General features: G+C 35.7%; 1 protein-coding gene and 1 long non-coding RNA gene across 2 annotated transcripts in view; both read right to left on the bottom strand.

Annotated features, from left to right (window-relative positions):
- Positions 1–1,802: 1,802 nt before the first annotated feature.
- LOC135202702 (uncharacterized) lies at positions 1,803–4,302 on the bottom strand. Its single transcript, XR_010311793.1, has 3 exons — positions 4,079–4,302; positions 2,919–3,072; positions 1,803–1,940 (listed from the first exon to the last, which is right to left on the bottom strand). It is a non-coding gene; the product is annotated as an uncharacterized LOC135202702 (long non-coding RNA).
- Positions 4,303–7,027: 2,725 nt separating this feature from the next.
- The window catches only part of LOC135202979 (N(G),N(G)-dimethylarginine dimethylaminohydrolase 1-like), an 87,977-nt gene continuing 76,336 nt past the window's right edge, over positions 7,028–18,668 (bottom strand). Inside the window, exon 7 of the mRNA XM_064232512.1 lies at positions 7,028–16,674. Within this exon, the coding sequence (XP_064088582.1) occupies positions 16,543–16,674 (132 nt within the window). The 3' untranslated portion in view covers positions 7,028–16,542. The remainder of the gene's footprint in view (positions 16,675–18,668) is intronic.

Genomic DNA, 18,668 nt, shown 5'->3' with positions numbered 1-18,668 from the left:
AAAAGCTATTACTTTCCTTTCTGGTCGTAAGCCGATTAGGTACAATGAAATTCCATCGCCTTAACCTTCTGTTACGGAACTAGCGAGTCAGGTTCAACTCTAATAAGCATAGGGTAGAATATTTAATTTAGGCCATACGCCAAAAATTGGGACCTGTGAAGTAATTTTGCGATTTAACAGAAATTCAAGGTAAATAGGTTTGAAAAGTGCAACAGAAGGAAACCTCGCAGTTGCACATGAAATAATTGGTAGAGAGGCTGTATAGTGAGATGGAAGATTATGGAGGTACAGTAAAAAGAATGAAAGGGGTTGCAGCTAGAGGCTATTAATGCCTACAGTGCACCCTAGCTGTTGTACTATTTTTAGGAGGGTGAAAATCAAGTTGGAATTAAATGTTAACTTGGGTACAGTATAAGGAATCAAAGGGGTTGCAGCTAGAGGCCGAAGGGGTGCTTCGTGAAAAAAAAAAAAAAAACCATTATGCCTCAAGTGCACCGCATGAAGTGAACCGATAGCACTAACTCCTACGGGGAAGGCGTATAGGGAAATGCGTATAAGCAAAATCAAACTAATGGATGCCACTTAGAGGATATTACATCACTTTTGACAGATCTGCAGACAAAACCGAAGTCCAACTACACACAGACCTTCCCAGGAAACAGTAGCTAAACACTAAACCCTAGCCAGGTTATAGAGTCTATAATTCACACGAGTCTTCAGTCAAGAATGGCAAAGTTAAAACATACTTAAATTTCGATATCATGCAGTAGCTATACGTAGAAGTTTCTTCATTACTCATAATTAGCTGGCAGCTTCAAAAAAATTTTTACCGAAGCATTGCTTCAATATTGAAGAACTTCTATTACAAAGCCAAAATCAAACAAGCCATTTATTAATTTCGTTACACCAGTATAATGGTTAAACTTCCATAGGCATTCAAAAGATTAATTCTGCTACTACTTTCACCTGACAAAATGCGGATATACAGTGAACATCAGATTTAAAGTGTTAGATAAATCAATCTAGTTTTACCATTTTCTTAAGACTGAAGAATCCTATACAACTAAATTCCCACTCAATGATTAAAGATTTTATATAATCCTATCTGATTGGCACTGTGCCAATCTCGCTGGATTTTTACTTTCAATTAGCCAGGTAACCATAGCCAGAGCCAAGTCATTGCCTTTGTATGCCGAACATTCGTTTAGGCAAACTATAGCCAGATAACCAAAGCAGCCTTTACAGTCAACTTTCGTTCAGGCTAACCATCGCCAGACAACCAACTAATTGCCTTTATGGGCTCAACTTTCGTTCAGGCTAACCATAGCCAGATAACTAACTCATTGCCTTTATAATAGCCACAACCAAGTCATTGCCTTTGAAGGTTCGACTTTCATCAGGTTAACCATAACCAGATAAACTCGTTGCCTTTATAGGCCCAACCTTAAATCAGGCTACTGTGAAGAAGTGTGAAAAAGCAAATTTGGGAATTAAAAAACACCACATTTTTTCTTTTAGTTTTTTAACAATCACTTGTGCACAAAAACTTACTTTTAAAAAACTACCAACTAAAATGGATACAAACTAATTACCAATTAAGCCTGAAAACTCAATATCGGCAACAGACTTTACCTCAGTTTACCACAGTGCTCATACACACTGGCTACTGCTGATACCATTACTACTACAGTTACAATGTGTCGTCGCTCATAGGAGTAGCAGAGAAGATTAATTACTACTACTACTAAACTGCCATGGACTCTAGTGAACCCAAACTTCTCCAAGCACCTCTCAAAATTGCAGGTGGATTCCTCTAAACCAGACTGAGGTTCAGGTTCCAAAACTATCAATTCAGGTGTTCCTAGCAGGAGACTTCGAAAGCCTGGCTGGTTTTTGCCACCATCAGAATCTTGTTCTATAACCCAGTGCACTGAACTTTCCTGAAATCAAAAGCAAAGGAACCAGAAAATATTTCTAGAAATCGGGGGTCGTTATCTAGGCCTAGTTATTTGTTGTGTCATATTTACATTTTGTTTTTACGGTAATCCCGAACGGACTTTTACTAAACATGCCACAAAGGTGGATGCATACGGGGTTACAATCTGGGAGTCACTATCTATAAGAGATTTTGTTCTTATATTATATTTAGGAGCGTAAGAGATACCAGTTCATCAACCTGAGTAGGATAAAGCCAAGCCTAAAAGATTAATGTACTAAAAAAATACCAGATATCTAAATACGGACAGTTTGATTCGACATAAGTTACCTTAAAACTTATATATCAAAGGCACACGCAAAACCTACATGAAATACAGTTTTCATCTTAACAGATCCATTAATTTTAGGCTAAAATCCAAATAAAATACTCATACTCAAGCTGGTTCACATACGGGCGAATAATTTTTAAACTATCATTTTCGATAAACCTAACTTTAATCTATTCCAAAGTTCTTTACTTTCCCAGCACAAGTCCACCCACTGCAACAGGTGTTATCACAAATATTGAAACTATACTATCTTTCACAATTGTGCATTTCTGAAGAGAGGGAGCCATTTAGACTTAAATTTCTAACATATCTAAAGCCAAACCATTAATGCTGTATTCTTATGCAGTAAATGTCTAAGATCAAAAAGCCTTTTATCAACCCAATCCCCAAACTAATGTATTGCCAAAATACAGTAAAATAAACAAAGAAACTGAAAAATCTAGGCCTACGTAAGAAAAAAAAAAAATATCAGAGTAAGTTGGTCCCTAACACCCCGCAGGTTTAGCATAACACGTCCCCCAGAGGACCTGTTAAGCTAAAACCCAAGAGTTCCTCTAGCCCTACAAGGGCGCCGCCCCTGAAGGGCTGGAGGCTTTGCAGTATGGTACAGAATTAAGCAATATTGAATTCTAGGCCACACGCAACACTTACCTCTAAGAGGATTTGGAATCTTCTATACTTCACCATAGACGATATCCAGGTAATCAGTAGATTGGGACTATCATCAATCAGTCCAGACTGTAGATAGGCTCCAAGTATGCAAGTACGACCAATTCTGGAGTATATTTGCAGTGTCCCATGTTTCCTGAAAAATCGAAAAAAAAAGTAAGATCCCAGAAATATGAAATGCCATTAGTATTATATGCTTTTGAATCTTAAAACAGCAGCGAGTTTCCAATATAAGGCTAAGTCCAAGTTTATGCAACAAATTTGAGTAAGTCTAGAATTTAAATCACTGATGCGCAAAGTCCCACTAGTAATAACTGTCTCTCCCTAGTTAACGGTCATACATCAGTATCGACTCTTCCAGCACAAGTCATGTTTTGCACATTTTCAACAAATTACCGTAAGTGATTTTGATTCAGAACGTTGATCGAAGTTAGAATTAATCACCGTGGTAGGACTTACAATAAAAATGGTAGTCAGTGTAAGCTTGCGCATAAATTACTAGTAAAAGTAGATGAGCGTCAGCCTGTGACATTTGTACATTAAATGTGCAAGTAAAGTCGGCGAGAACTTAAAAATTAACTACACACTTTACAACATATGTACTAGTAAAATTTAAAGGGAAAACCATAAAATGCTTATAAATCGATACAAAGTTCTACCAGAGTAATTCAACACTTAAAAACGTGCAAACTGTCACCTTAGTGGATCTTTAGTCACTAGGCCTACATTAAGCCTTCATTATGTCTGTCTTATCACCATGACCTAATTGTTTTTTTTAAAGAAACTAGCAAATTTACGTTCGACGAAGTTTATTAATGGTCTAAACCTACCGCGTTTCTCGCAGTCAACCTGCACCAGAAAATTAACCAAAATTTCAACAAAATCAGTAAACCACAATTGAAAGTTTTTTTTTTTTTTTTTTTTTTTTTATAAAACTGGGCATTGCTTGGTATAAGTAAATTTTAGTACATTAGTGAAATTTAAAATCTTCACTTAAATGCCCTAATTTTTAATGGTAACATTTGTATAAGATCTAGGAAATGTGAAAAAATAAATTTAAATCCTCAGGATGTTACCTTCAGGTAAAAAAATAAAAATAAATGCAAATTCTCCGCAGAAAGTTGAAAGAATAAATCGCTTACCTCGATGACAATACTGCAGACGGAGGTTGCTAATCAGTCTTCCCACTTGTAGACGGCGCCCATAACCGTATAATCGCCTCCATCCTAGTAACCCATTTCGATTACACGCGATTCTTTATTGGAGCATCGGAATTCACAATCACTAAACAAAACCTCAAGTGCCCAAACCATATAACGACGACGAACGACTAACGACCCCGGGCTTGGACCCCATCGCCAGGTCGTCAGTCACTCGTCATTCGTCACGTCACCCACAATTTAAACGGCTAGGGCCGGGGGGCGACCGCCGACCGGGGAGGGCCCATGAGGACCGCCAACGTCCAAAGGACTCTCAAGGAAGCGCGTCAAAAGTTCAAAACTTTCATGGCCATCTATCGGCGTGAGTGAGAAGCTAAGGACGCTCGCTGAGAAGTCAAGACGCTCCCAATTTCTTTCTTTCGTGCTGAAGATTTTTCTGTTAAATGACTGTATATGAGGAGCATAGTGAATAATTACCATGGTTACCTACGTGTAACTTAATCACTAGCAATTCATATATTTCATTGTGACTTCATTCAATTTATGTATGTTGCAATTTCGTAGTTGCTATCTTCACGATTTTCTGAAGATCTTAGGGATCCGTTGCCATTAACAGTTTTTCTATTCCCATGAGACTCTATGTTTACTATCCATTTTGATATTTCACGAAATCAGATGCATTCATTGGTCTGTCTTGTGGTGTACATTATTCCTAATTTTACGCAATAATCGATACAGCAAGACTTGCACCCCCGAGGTTCACTAAATTATGGTACTAATGGTGTCTAGATGTATAGGTATTACCTGTCTTATTCATTATTATTTTCAGCTTATTTTTTATTTTTCTTGCTGGTCCCTGGTTTTTTCTTCATTTACTGGTGATGATATAACGTCGAGGGCATTTATCTTATATAATTTAATATTGGATTTTGGTTTAAATTTTGCAGATGGGCCTTCAATTTCACAAGCCTTGTAAGCATTCTGCTTCCTGTTTCTGGGAGGAGACCCATTTTCAGACACTGTGGCAGAGGATCACCTCAAAAGCCGCTATTAGTTGATTTTCACATCATAGTAACCACTTTTCTCACATTCTTGGACGGCTACAAAATAATAACTATACTTAGTTTTTTTCCATCTGTCCATCCGCCTGTGGTGGTCGCGCATGGTAACACTGCGTCCCGGGCTTTAAATAGTTACGCTAAGTGTAAATTTTAGGTAAATAAAAGGATATCTTGGTGTACATTTGCAACTGAAAAGTGTTTTAATAATTTACTGTATGTGAATTACACCGTTAATATTCGAAATAGGATATTATTTAAAGCCCGAGATGCAGTGTTACCATGCGCAAACACCACAGGCGGATGGAGAGATGGAAAAAAAACTGTGTTTAGACAGGTTACCTGTTTCTACAGTCAGTTGCTTTGTACTAGTTTGTCACTAACTTGACCATTGTGCCTGGCCTACGTTTGGTCTTCTCCCATAAAATTCCAGTCTGTTTTTTTTATGGAATAAATGGAATATGGAGTTTAAGCAAAAGGACAAGCACTGGGACCTGTAAGGTCTTTCCGAGCTGAAATGGAAGTTAACAGCAAAAGGTTTGAGTGGAGTAACAGGAGAACCTCATAGGTGCACTATGAGTCAATTGTTATAAGAGGGTAGAACGTAAGATGGAAGCGAATATAAAAGGAGGTACAGTAAAAGGAAAGAAATGGGTTACAGCTACAAGCCAAAGGCATGATGCAAAGGACCTTAAGTGATGCCTACAGTGCACTGACAGCACTAAACCCATATGGGGTCCACCACCGAGGATGTGGCTGAAAGTTTCATACTGCATTATACATTACAGAAAACTTGACTGCTTCGAAGAAATTTCGGCGCATTATTTACTTGTTTACTTTCATGTTCAATTTTAATTTCAGTTTATAATTAATTACAAAGCTTTACCTCTTATTTTGCTTAAGCAGTCATTATATAGTATATTGAATTCTATTTCTGCCTTATTTTCATTTGTTCTTTTCCAATCAATGAAATTTCTTAAATGTGTTATGGTGGATTTATGTGGCTATAGGTCCGCACCAAGCCTCTTATTCTCTGTAGACTTACTTCACTAACAGGTAACCTTTAGACCAGTAGTCCCAAAAGTGGGGTGTACGCCCAACCAGGGGGTACTTTGATTTTTAAGGGGACCAATTTGATTATGTTTTAAACCAATTTAATGGCCTTTTAGGCTTCCTCCATGTGCATATACAGAATTGTATATCACTGCAGGGGGCATATGGATTTTTGCAGAGATTAGGTTAGGGGCATGGCCAAAAAAAGGTTGGAAACCACTGCTCTAAACAGAAGGGCCTGTGCTTGCATACCCCCTGTATCTCAATAAATCTAACAAACCTGTTATGTGAGTTTGCATGCCTTTAGGGCATTCCAGAAGGATCTGTACATTTTGCAGTTTATGTTTTCTAGTCTATTTATCGCCCCATCATCCACGACTGCTATGATATGAGGTACTAAGCTTTCAATTCCATGGAGATTTAAATGCTCATCTCATCATAATACTCTTCCTCTTAAGATAAGATTAAACATTGGACATCTTTTTTCTCGCCCATGAACGAGCAACTACAACCAAAGGAAAACGCTGAACCATATCACTGAAGTTCCTCTTTGGTTCATTAATTAGTCTATGTACAAATACTTATTCAGTATACTATTGCAATTTAAGAGAAAAAATATAACAGAAAATCATACTGCACATGTAATCTAAAGATGTATTGTACATGTAATCTAGCCAGCAAGATTTAACTGGAATGTATGTGAATGACATTATCATCCATTACAGCATATGTTTTCTTATTATTTCTCTCTAAATAATATTTAAACATCCACAAAGGCAAAAGAGGATGCCGCTCTGGGAAGGTTAAAGAAATGCAAGAACAAAATGTTATAAGATCTTATAATGAAACTGATAAATGATATCAACATGAAATATTGCCACTGACCAAATTGAATAAGCAAACAGAAATAGTCAATCATGGGACTTTTCATGAATATATAGGATATAACGTTATATGGCACTTTCACATAGTGCTGACCATATGTAAAAAAAAAAATAATAAAATAAAAAGTCAATAGTTGCTGAGTGATGAGCAAGAAACAGACATCTCTTGCTATAAGACACACAAGGTTCTTAAGACAATACAGCGTGGAATGGCAAAACCTAAAGGTAAAACTAAACGATATACTTCTTAAGTTACAGAAACACATCTGCATCTACACATCAAATCCTGATTTGACGTTTCACCAGTAACAGTAAATACATAAAAAGGGGATTCTGCCACATCAAAAACTGGCTAGCACCTATAACCTAGGTCTATAACGTAATAGTACAGTACAGTCCGAACAACTGCAATTTAGTATCCGAAAGCACATTTTGATATAACACCTTAGACAGCAAGGATACTATGATCAAGTTAATTCATCAGAACTCTTAATCTGTTTGTATTAATGATAGCACAAATACTATTCTTCTTCACTTGCACTATCCTGACATATTTAAAGGCTCCTGTTTCATATGCTAAGTACTGTGTTTAAAACCCTTCAAAATTATCATGGCTCTAATAGCTAACACAATCACAATACTACAGTACTTAGATCAACAAGACAAATATGTTATTGTAACTCATTCAAATATAACCCCGACTAACTTTGTTATATAACTGCTCAGGAAGTTTACAGACACAGCACTTCCTACAATAAGCATTAGCATTCTTAGCACAAACAATGAGAATGTAAAGCAGTATTACTGTGTAACACAGGACTTCACTTACAGTAAAGTACTTTTATATTTTAAATTGAAAAAAACCATCATATGGATATAAAGCTGCTTCTGAAATATTCCTCAAAATGACAGTGTGGTTACCATAATAAACATGTAAACTCAATTTCTAAAGCCCTAATGTTACAAATACCATTCACATAAGGAATTTTGACCAACATATCTCTGTATCCTTCTTATACTGAAAACTTGAGAATGCAAAGTGACAAAGTTCTCAGTAACAAACATTACCTTTACAACAAATTCCCACACCCTCAGTGGACAAAATACAGTCCTGAAACATACAACCCAGCTGAAATAAGCATTAAAATTAAACAACCCACCCCCAAGTGATGAACATCAGTGTATGGCTCTCACTTAGTAAAACTATATGATAAAACAAACTTAGGAGAAAATAATATTGTTTGATGAAAGGTCCACAACCATGTAAGTCAGCTCTAACGACCCTTCTGTAAAAACTACGTTGAATGGCAGTGAATATCCCCATACATTACACATCTCATACTAGCAAAGATAACGACATTAAGGAACCATATATGGCAATGACTACAAAGCCTTTCAAGCACAATAAACAAATTCTAGGCATGTACAATTTAAAAGAAAGAGTGATGTCACAGTTGCACCTGATACTCAGCGTGTCTTTATGCTCCAGCTGAAAATTAGTACAGTACCTGTAGACAGTAATCATGTTATACATTTATGGTGACAATTCCTGAAGAAATCAAGAGGATATGAAAATAATTTAAAAATGAAGACTTGAAGAAAAATGAAGAATAATAGTAGAGTAATAAGCTAGCCTCAAAGGACAGGCTAAACACTACTCTTAAAATGAATGGAATTATACAACTTTGACAAAACAAAAGATGGAAGAGAATCCATTAGCCTGGCTATAAACGGAAGGTGACAGTCACCAAACCCAATAATAGGTTAACAGTTTGTCACCGATAAAGTAGTACAAAAAAAATACATATAAAAGTATTTTTGTCCATATATACAACAAATGGTAAAAGGTAAATTTTTTTTTTTTTTTTTTAAATCATCGCACAATCCTACTTCAACAAACTAAACTTCTTTAGAAATAGTCACCATGTTTATTGTAAATTTTATGACATCAAAATTCAAGGCTTGCCTGAATGCTAAAGTCTCCAGTATTTCCAACCACAAAGTGTTTTCTCACAATTAGAATTTCTTTTCCTAAAATACTGTGTTCACTATTGAATGCATCATCATCAAGTACGTACCTGGCCTCAAACTAGACAGCCATGATTTTTTTAAGTAAAACTGCACTCTGATGGAATAATAGAGCCAACATGTAACTTTCCCAAAAGGTAAAGGAAATCAATTTGAGATTCATATTTCTAACTGCATACCACTAAGTGCTAATTTCATTAAGAATACAACAGCAAATATTTCGCGTACAAAAGACCTTCCAGAGACGTCAATATTAGAATATGTTCTCAACATATTAAAATAAAGCATACCCTTATAAATAATTTGACATTCTTTTAAGTCAAAGGCTAACCGTTATTCTCAGACAACTCGCAAGAGTTCAGCATTGCAAAGAAGCTGCTTGACAAAATCATCCAACAACTGTTCTCCAGTTTTTCAAGCAGACCTGAAATGATTATAGACCTTAAAGTCTGTTAAGGCCTCAAATTTGGCATATAAACCAGAGGCCCTTCGGCCCAAGAATTCATAAGGCAATCAAAAAGAATGTTGACAACTCTTGTGATGTTTGAGAATGTGGCAAAAGGCTACTTTAAGGCAACAGTTCAAGTCAACATACTTTTATGCGTGTATATTTCAGTCAGGCAGAATCATACCCACAAAAGGAAACTTTTCCCCTGCCTGTCAAATTTCTCTTTGCTAAGCCCTCATGAAAGTCAGTTCTAGGATTCAGCTAGACTTATGACCCTGTGACTGAAATTTACTTGTTTCTACAAGACACATAGGGTGTAATAGAGGTCTATAAACTGAAATAAAAACCATGTTAAACTGTCACTAACATTCACTACTAATCAACAATAAAAGGATCTTAATCTCAAGAATCTAAGGATGAGATTCTCAAATAATCAAGGGTGCTTAATCCATCTTCTATATCAAACGAAATGCCTGATCGTTTTAATCTTCATAAAGCACAACTAATAACACCAACTTGTAAATTTGGAAACAAGAAGCTCGTCAATTTTTAACTTATCACTACAGAGGAATGAAAGGTGCACATTTACACATTCGTTGTTGCTGCAAATTGACTTGCAGTCTTCTGTTCAGTAAATGTATATATCTTTTAGGAATGGTAATGATAAAAAGTGATGTGAAGAAGACCTACTTGCTGGTATAACATACACCATGCGACTCATTCAATAAAGTTCTAAATACAGTTCCAAATACTGTGAAAAAAGAAAGATGCAATGCATTCAGTGTCAAAGCAGACCAATCTTACAGTAGTACGTAATGACTGTGGGAAAATGAATTGTAAAAAACATTATCTGCATTTAGTGGAATTCTATGAATGAACCAATTATTTTAAACTCAATTGCAATTCAATGTAAGATAAACATTCAAGGCTTGAAATGGTCAACTCAAATCAGAAATGCATTACAAAATTAATAAAACAATAATTTTGCCAATGGAATGGCAACCTACTTCTGCTAAAAATACAGGGACTTACATTGAATGACAAAAAAAACCTGTGGGAAGGACATACATTTGCCAGACCCCAAAACTCAAGGCTAAGAAGCTACAAACACCACAATTTTGAGCACCAAAAACAATGCATCCTACTTAAAGGGGACAATGAACCATTTAAAGACCAAATACAAACTTTGGGACAGGGATATGATCTTTCCATAATATAAAAACTTCCACACTTAACAAGTTACATTCCAAAACATCCACAAACATATATCACACAGACAAACAAACTCCAAAAACAAGACATTATGTCATATCTTTCATCAAAGACAAAGCATGGAAACCTCTTCAAACTGTAGCCAGAAATTTCTACAATTTCACATAAAAGGCAGAGCTACTTGATATTGATCAGCCTACAGAATGTTTCCAATAGACTTTTGTTCCTCTACATCTCTAAAATTTCTGAAATTAAAAGAATTGTTTCATATACTGTCTTGAACTTTTACTATCACCTGAAAAAAGGAAAGCATCAGTGAACATACATCTGAAGCACAAAGAAAAAAATAAGTTCACATGAAGTAGCTACAAATGAGGTACTACAAATTATTTAGAAGCTGAAACTACTATGCTAAGTTTTCAACAATCATTTTCTTACAATAATATTCTGGCTCACACAAAAGGTATCTAACCATGAAGGAATCTACTGGTAACAGAATCACTTAGAGCAAACTTGAAGCTTACAATTCAACATTGCAAATCTGCAAGCTACAATATTCATTTGGCATATCTCTCATCATATACACTACACTAATGACAGCTTTTGCACATCTTAAGAAGCACACAGTAATGGAGATTATGTGTAATCTAACAAACAGTTATAGACTGCATTGTACACATGATCGCAGTCATACGATCCGTTCCTTGAGTTATCTGGTCCCCAAGTCCCTTATTCTAAACACCTGGAATTAAAGAGATCCCTTCAAATTGACAATGCTAGAAGCAGGCACATTCAATCCTCTTTCACTGGATAACAATTCAATATTCTGCAGTTATGATCGAAATACATCCTTTATTCTATCATCCTGGATGTAGGGAAATAAAAGTATCCTTCAGACTCAATGCTAACCTCCCACTAAGAATTACATCATAAATTGTGGGGTATTTTTATGCAATTACATAATTTCAAAATTGCTATTTCATTCAGAAGAAATTCAACAAAAACTTTAACCAAGGTGAAACCCCACAAGACAACATGCCCTTTGCGTGAGATATGTGGTGTCCTGCAGCTACTTTTCAGAATACAACACAACAGAGCACCAAAGGGATGCTCTGGTTGATACCCTTACAAAATGCAATCTACTTAAAGGAATTATAATAAGATTTCTCATCAAATCTTGAGTTAACCTAACTCAAAAAGAAAATACATATCTTATTTGTGCTGAGCTTTCTATTAGTAACTACCTGCATAAAAAATTTACTTTGAAAATCTGGACCATGTTTCTGCAGCAGAAACACTTGTTTCAAGATATAGTCCATAGAAAAGTTACTTTCCACACCCAGTTGCATTTATATAGAGAAGTTTGGAAATGACTAATAAAAACAAAATATTTTCTCTAAGATTAGCCATAAATGTACAGCGGACTGACAATGTGGAGAGGGGTGGGAGCTGGAGTGAGGTCACTTTCCTCCACAAAGCAGGCAAAAGCCAATGCAGCAATCAGACAGAAAACACTGACAAATTGCAGCACATGAATTTTGCAAGCAACATACCCACAAATGCCCCAACAGTTTTTGTTTCATAGGGCTGGTCCAAAGTATTTCTGCTAAAAATAATCAAGGGTGAAACAAGAAAAATTGGGCAGCCAAACTGCTAAGTTTAAAGAGACTATAGAACAAAAGATGAGAAGCAAATTGCAGAAAGCAAGGTAGCTGGGACTGGAGGGTCTTGTAATTAGATATCACACGCAAAGACTTCCAGCAGGTTCTCTTTTCTTTTGATTATTCAACTAATCTGCTGTAATCAGTTTCAGTCATTATTTACCAAGTCAAACTGGAATCGCTTGAACTATTAAGAGGCCACCCAAGTGCTCTGAGTCACCTAAACATCTTTAACTATAATACATTTGCATGCATTAACCCAGGTATTATGAGTCATGGGAAAGAGATTTACACAAAAGCAGTACATAATATATATGGTGTACAATGCATTGCATAGCATCCTTCCTCTTTATCCCAGTTGCTAATCCTCTATTCACTACTTTTTTATATTTGTGCAGATAGATATTCTATCATGAACAATTGTTCCAAGTGCTGTCTGTCTCATGCTTACTGTAACTTCTGTAATTAGTGTCACTGATTACCAAAGTAACAGTTTATTAAAACATACAGCATCGCAACAATAAAACTCAATCATAGGTGTGTAAAATACTTTGGACCTTAGTTCCAATCATCAAAATGTGAAGAAACATACTGTATCTATTGACCAAATGACTATGAACAAAATTTAATATATTTTTGGGTTCACTGGAGGGTTTTGTTTCAAGTGTGAAAACTGTGACCATGAATTTACTACTACTAAGATCTGTATTTCTCATGTGAATCCTGAGTATGCTGCAATAATAATAAAAATAATAATAATAATAATAAAAATAATAATAACATCAGCTCCCCCTTTTGTACTCTTACATGAAATTTATTATGGTGACTGGTTGGAAGCCTACAAGAAAAATCAACATACTGCCTGTCCACTGTACAGATAATCTCAGCATACAGATCTAATAACATACATAATCATAATTACCATTCCATCTACATCATGGTCATAAAAACCAAAGAATGTCTATCCAACAACTGCAGCAAGCTTTATCGAGACAGAATAACCCAACATGCTTAGCTGAGAAAGAATAACCAAGACAAACTTTCATTTCTTTAAAGTTGAGATTCCTTCCCATGAGGCCGTTCTGTCACATATCAATGTAACCATTGCATAAAAATGTATTGTCTCATAACCATTGATCTGAATTTCAGCACCATTAACATGATGACAGCTATATAATATCCTGAAGCTTCCTAGCAGAAACATAATGATGCATATATGCCAGCCAGAGAAGAGCCTTTATTAGGCTCAGAGGTCTCGATAAACTAATCATTCATAACAATAAAATGTCAGCCATAATTGCGTTTGACACCTTATCAACTGGTGAACATTTTACAACATTTTCTTAAGTCTAAATACTTCAGCAAAGCAAAATCTTTCTTTGATTCAAGGGCACAGAACCTTAAAAAAAGGTTAGTAAGCCAACTTCAATTATAGTAATCAGACTTTGCTTGACAAGGAACACAACACCCGCAATGAAATAATGGAATGTTAAAGGCATGAAGATTTCTCATTCCTGCATTTCCTTGATCAGCTGTGGTGAATATCACCGAATATCACCATTTTTAAATCAACTTGACAAAAAAAAGATTCACTGTCCCACTCATTATCACTCAAATGAGCAACATTTACTGCACAAATGTTCAGGATTTGTGCAAATGCTTTGATTATGAGTCTTAATCAGATGTAGCAACAGCAATAACAGTTACATTACTATTACATTAGTTTTGAATGGGCCTTCAGTATAAATATACTGTATATAGGAAAGATAGGAATTAGTATGCAAAAGCTGATAAAGTTGGAATAAAATGATAATGTAAATTACATTAAATGAAAGATTTACAGCCAAAGTGATTAGAATACTGCATGTTACAGTAATTCATTCTAAATGAAAAACAAAAGGGAATTTCATTCACTATGTTTGACTCCTGTGAATAAGGATTATTGCAGCCTCCTAAACTCACATTTCCTCCCGGAGCCACTTGGAAATACCACCGGGAATTAGACACTCACTGTTCAAGCTTGGAGTACTCGCAACACTTGTTCGACAAGTATTATCTCCGAGTGTAACCTTGTAGAGAACTGCTTTCATGCAGTAAGGAAAAAGTAGGCAACCCCATAATTTGACCTGCCCAATGGCTTAACATAGGAACGGGGTGATAGGCAAGTTTATCTCATACACTGTTTTAAGTAACTTCAATGCACAGCACCTCAAAAGACCAGCAAAGCATTTACCCAACCCTCAATCGTTCCCAGAATACATGTTGCCACATGCAAGAAGGGGATCTGAACAGCATAACAATAACATTTAAACAAGAATTTAACAGCTTGATCTTCCAAGCTAGCACTTGGCAAAGAAGAAATAATGTGCTCCAAGTGAACACCAAGTAAAAATAAAATCATGAATATAATGAAAGGTTTAAGTTACATCCCTTTCAATTATAACAGGTGAAACCATCCTCAAGAAGCTCACTGTAAAGTTTATGAAAAGAAGCCAGCTTAAAAATAAAAACACAAGTGAAACTAATAAAAAAAATTATATAAGGACAAATAGCACCTATGTCAAAGACAGAACTGACTGCCACAACCTACATACAGATTCAACCTTCTGAAGACCAAACATCAAAAGAGAGAGGCAGCAGAACAGTTTATAAATAACTCCATTTTATGCAGTACAGTTCCGACATCAACTTTCCCCACAACGTTTGGTTTCTCATCCGATCATGTTAAAACTAGGAATTCACTAAGAACACTTTTCTAGCTAGGTTTCTCATCCAATCATGTTAAAACTAGGAATTTGTTAAGAACACTTTTCTAGCTATGTATCTACTTCTAAGAGATTAGTAAAAATGTAAAAGCTAGAGAACTAACTGTAAATATGAAAAATCTTTAAAAGGCTACTGGTTTTCTAATTCAAATTTCAATCACTTATTTACCAAGTCAATTATAAGATGTTAAAATTTACAGTACAGTACATGGTTACTTAGGAAGACAAAAATAAAAGAATTTTTACACAAAGACTGTGGCTGAAGACAAAATCTTCTCCAGATGATTAAGCAGTTAAGATTGCATAGGTAATATAAAGGCCTTGACTCATTTTTGGACAAATGACACAAATCTAAGACATTTTCATCTACCTCCATATCAAAATAACCACAGGCCATTTTGTGGCAGCAACAAGATAGACCCGCACGTCTCTCTACAACGTGGCTGATATGCTGATACACGTGCAGTCACGTGCCAAAAGCCATTTCCACAGGGTGCCCCGCACCCTTTTTCAATTCATTCCAGTGTTCAGTATCCTTAACACTTCCAACAACACAGGAAAATGTGATAAGATGCCCAGGCCAATTCCTTTGATGGGCTAGGCATTATGTATACATTCCTATTTTTTTTTTACACAACAAACTACAATGTTGATATGGGTATGTACAATAGCCACTAGGTTATATATACATTATTTTACAACAAAATTATTTATCCTGTATAAAAATATCTCTGAGCTTCTCCAGTTAAGGCGCAAACTAGCCTGTTAGTTATAGTCTTTCCACCTCTGAGTGCATGACTGCACTGCTCCTCTGAACCATAAAAATATCTTAGGGCATCTTTTTGTTTTCCCTTCACCACATACATTGTTAAGTGTTTCGTTTAGCATTGATAGTAGCTATCAATAATCTACTACTCTAAATCAGTAACACAAATTAGGACATCATAAATGGGACATACAGTAATTAAAGTTCAATTATCGTTCAGAATTCTCCGAGAACATGAGGTCTAACAAAGTAACTACATGCTTGATATCTACCTGTAACATAACTGCAATGCAAAATGTCTCAAATATATAATGAAAAATGCAAAGTCTTCTTTTGGAGACAAACATGAGTTTTTGAGAACCAAAATTATGAGAGAGAGATTGTGCAACCCTTAAACTCCATCCTGAATGTGTGCCAACAATACAATCATCTTCCACTTTGCAGTCATAACAACATACACAATACTTAACAGCAGCTGTCTTTTAAAAAAACAAATAAGTTTAGAACTTGCATGACTAAAAATATAACCTTTCTTCTCCCTAACGATATTGTGCACATCTATCACATGGTCTCACATAATGTTCTTGAGGTGTCGAGTTTTACGTATAAGAATGGAGCAGCATGTGAGGCACCCCACAGCTTTCTCCATCTCTGAGAGGTCCAAGCCCTTTAGGGTCCAGTGCGACAGCTTTTCCTCAAAGATCTGCAAAAAAAAGATATCCAAAGTCAAGACACTGAAACACACACGCTTCTTCCTTCAAAGATTAAAATTGCGAAACAAATCAGACTTGCCATACCCTTCAGTGCAATTATGAGTTACAGAAACACATTTACATCTTGGCAATAAATTTGCCAAGTTTCAAAAATGAAATTTAAAATTAAAAATGTACAAAAATGTGATAATCAATATTATGTTCGCTTTATTTTCTACCTTACATTTTTCATCTGTTCCCTTTGGTTCCTTCTCACTTGGCTCCCTAACTTCTTTGACCTCAACTTGTTCCATTGTCGGTTCTCATTTAAGATCAAACTCTTCAGTTGACCCCAAAAAGAGTCTAGTATGGTGACTAAATAGATTTGTTAAAACTTATTTATGACAGTAACAACAACAATCTCCAATCTAAAACCCAGCATACAGAATTTAATGGTATAAAAAAACACTTAGCTAGTTCAAATCGTACAAGGAAAGTTGAGTCCCAAAAATGAAGGTACGCAAACATGCCATCCATTACATATTTTACATATGTCCATAAATTATTTAAATCCACATTACTAAAACTATAAATTAAGTAAATAAAGCTAGGATGAGGGTGTAAACACCATGTACTCTCCAAACTATTAACTAGTACCATTTTTCTCAAAAACTTTATTTATCATTTAACAAATTTGAATCTACATATGGATATTATGCATATCATTATTATTCATAAGATGAACCCTATCTATATGAAACAAGCCCACAGGAGCCATTGACTTGACATTAAAACTTCCAAAGAACATGGTGTCCATTCAGAAGCTTAACTAAAGGTAATATAAAATACAGAAAGAGATCAGTTACTAGAAAAACAAATAAATTAACAAATTAATAAATAAAAAAAGTGTGAGTAAATTATTAAAATACAAGAATTGTATTATGGTAGTAATGCATTGCATTCTTGCTCGAATTTAAGAAGTTCCAATTGCACGACATCCTCAAAAGGGAGGCTGAAGGTTCCAAAGTCCAATGGTGTCAGGAGGCATAAAGGATCTGTGGAACTGAGAAGTCCAACAGCGAGGCATACTTACTGCATACTGGTGTTGCTGTTCAGCAAATCTGGTTGCTCTCAGCAGGGAAAAGGGATCAAGGATCACATGTGAATGTGAAAGATCTGTTAAAAACCAACTTATGAAAAACTGACAGACAAGAAACCATCCATCAATGGTCCAAGTCATAACTGCTAATACTATTAGGTAACAAAAACCTACCACTACAAACCACTCCATCTAAAAGGTAAATCTCTGACAGAAGCAGACATCCACACCTGAGATCAGTACTTTAGTAAAGGATGGACATATGACCTAAAGCAGGTCACACAGAATTTATAACTTATATATGTATGTGGCATTACAAAAGTAAAATGTGAGTCAAAAGCTACACCTATATATAGTTAAAGTTTCAGACTCAGTCAGTAGAGTCCCATCCACCTAAAGGGGAGAGGATGGGGTGGAAAATCTGTATGAGATCATCAAATCAATGTATTTGTTTTACTGGAGTTCAGCCTCTTACCCCACCAACTACACCATTCACTGATCCAGTCCATGTCCCAACTGAGGCTGAGGGTAGCTTAATTTTTCATTAGGGAGACTTTACTACACCTACAAGTGTTGCATCATCAGCAAACTGAACAATCTTGTTTTCCAGGCCAACAACCATAACACATGTATACACTAACAAAAGTGGACCAGACACACTAGGTCTTGGTTCACTAAAGATACCATCACCAGCAACTCGCTGCTGCCTACTTGTAAGGAAATCTTGAAGTAATACTAAAAACATATCCACCATCTCCCAGATTCTGAAGGTTTCTAAATATGAGCCACATGGTTTACTAAATCAAAAGCAACACTAAAATCTATTTGAATTACTCTGCAATCAAAACACTTATCAAAGTTCTCTTGCTAATAGCATTTCAAGTCTAAAAGAGCATTACAAGTACC

Source organism: Macrobrachium nipponense, chromosome 33 (genome assembly GCF_015104395.2).
Source record: "Macrobrachium nipponense isolate FS-2020 chromosome 33, ASM1510439v2, whole genome shotgun sequence".
Taxonomy (NCBI): domain Eukaryota; kingdom Metazoa; phylum Arthropoda; class Malacostraca; order Decapoda; family Palaemonidae; genus Macrobrachium; species Macrobrachium nipponense.
This window is presented reverse-complemented; position numbering and strand designations above follow the sequence as displayed.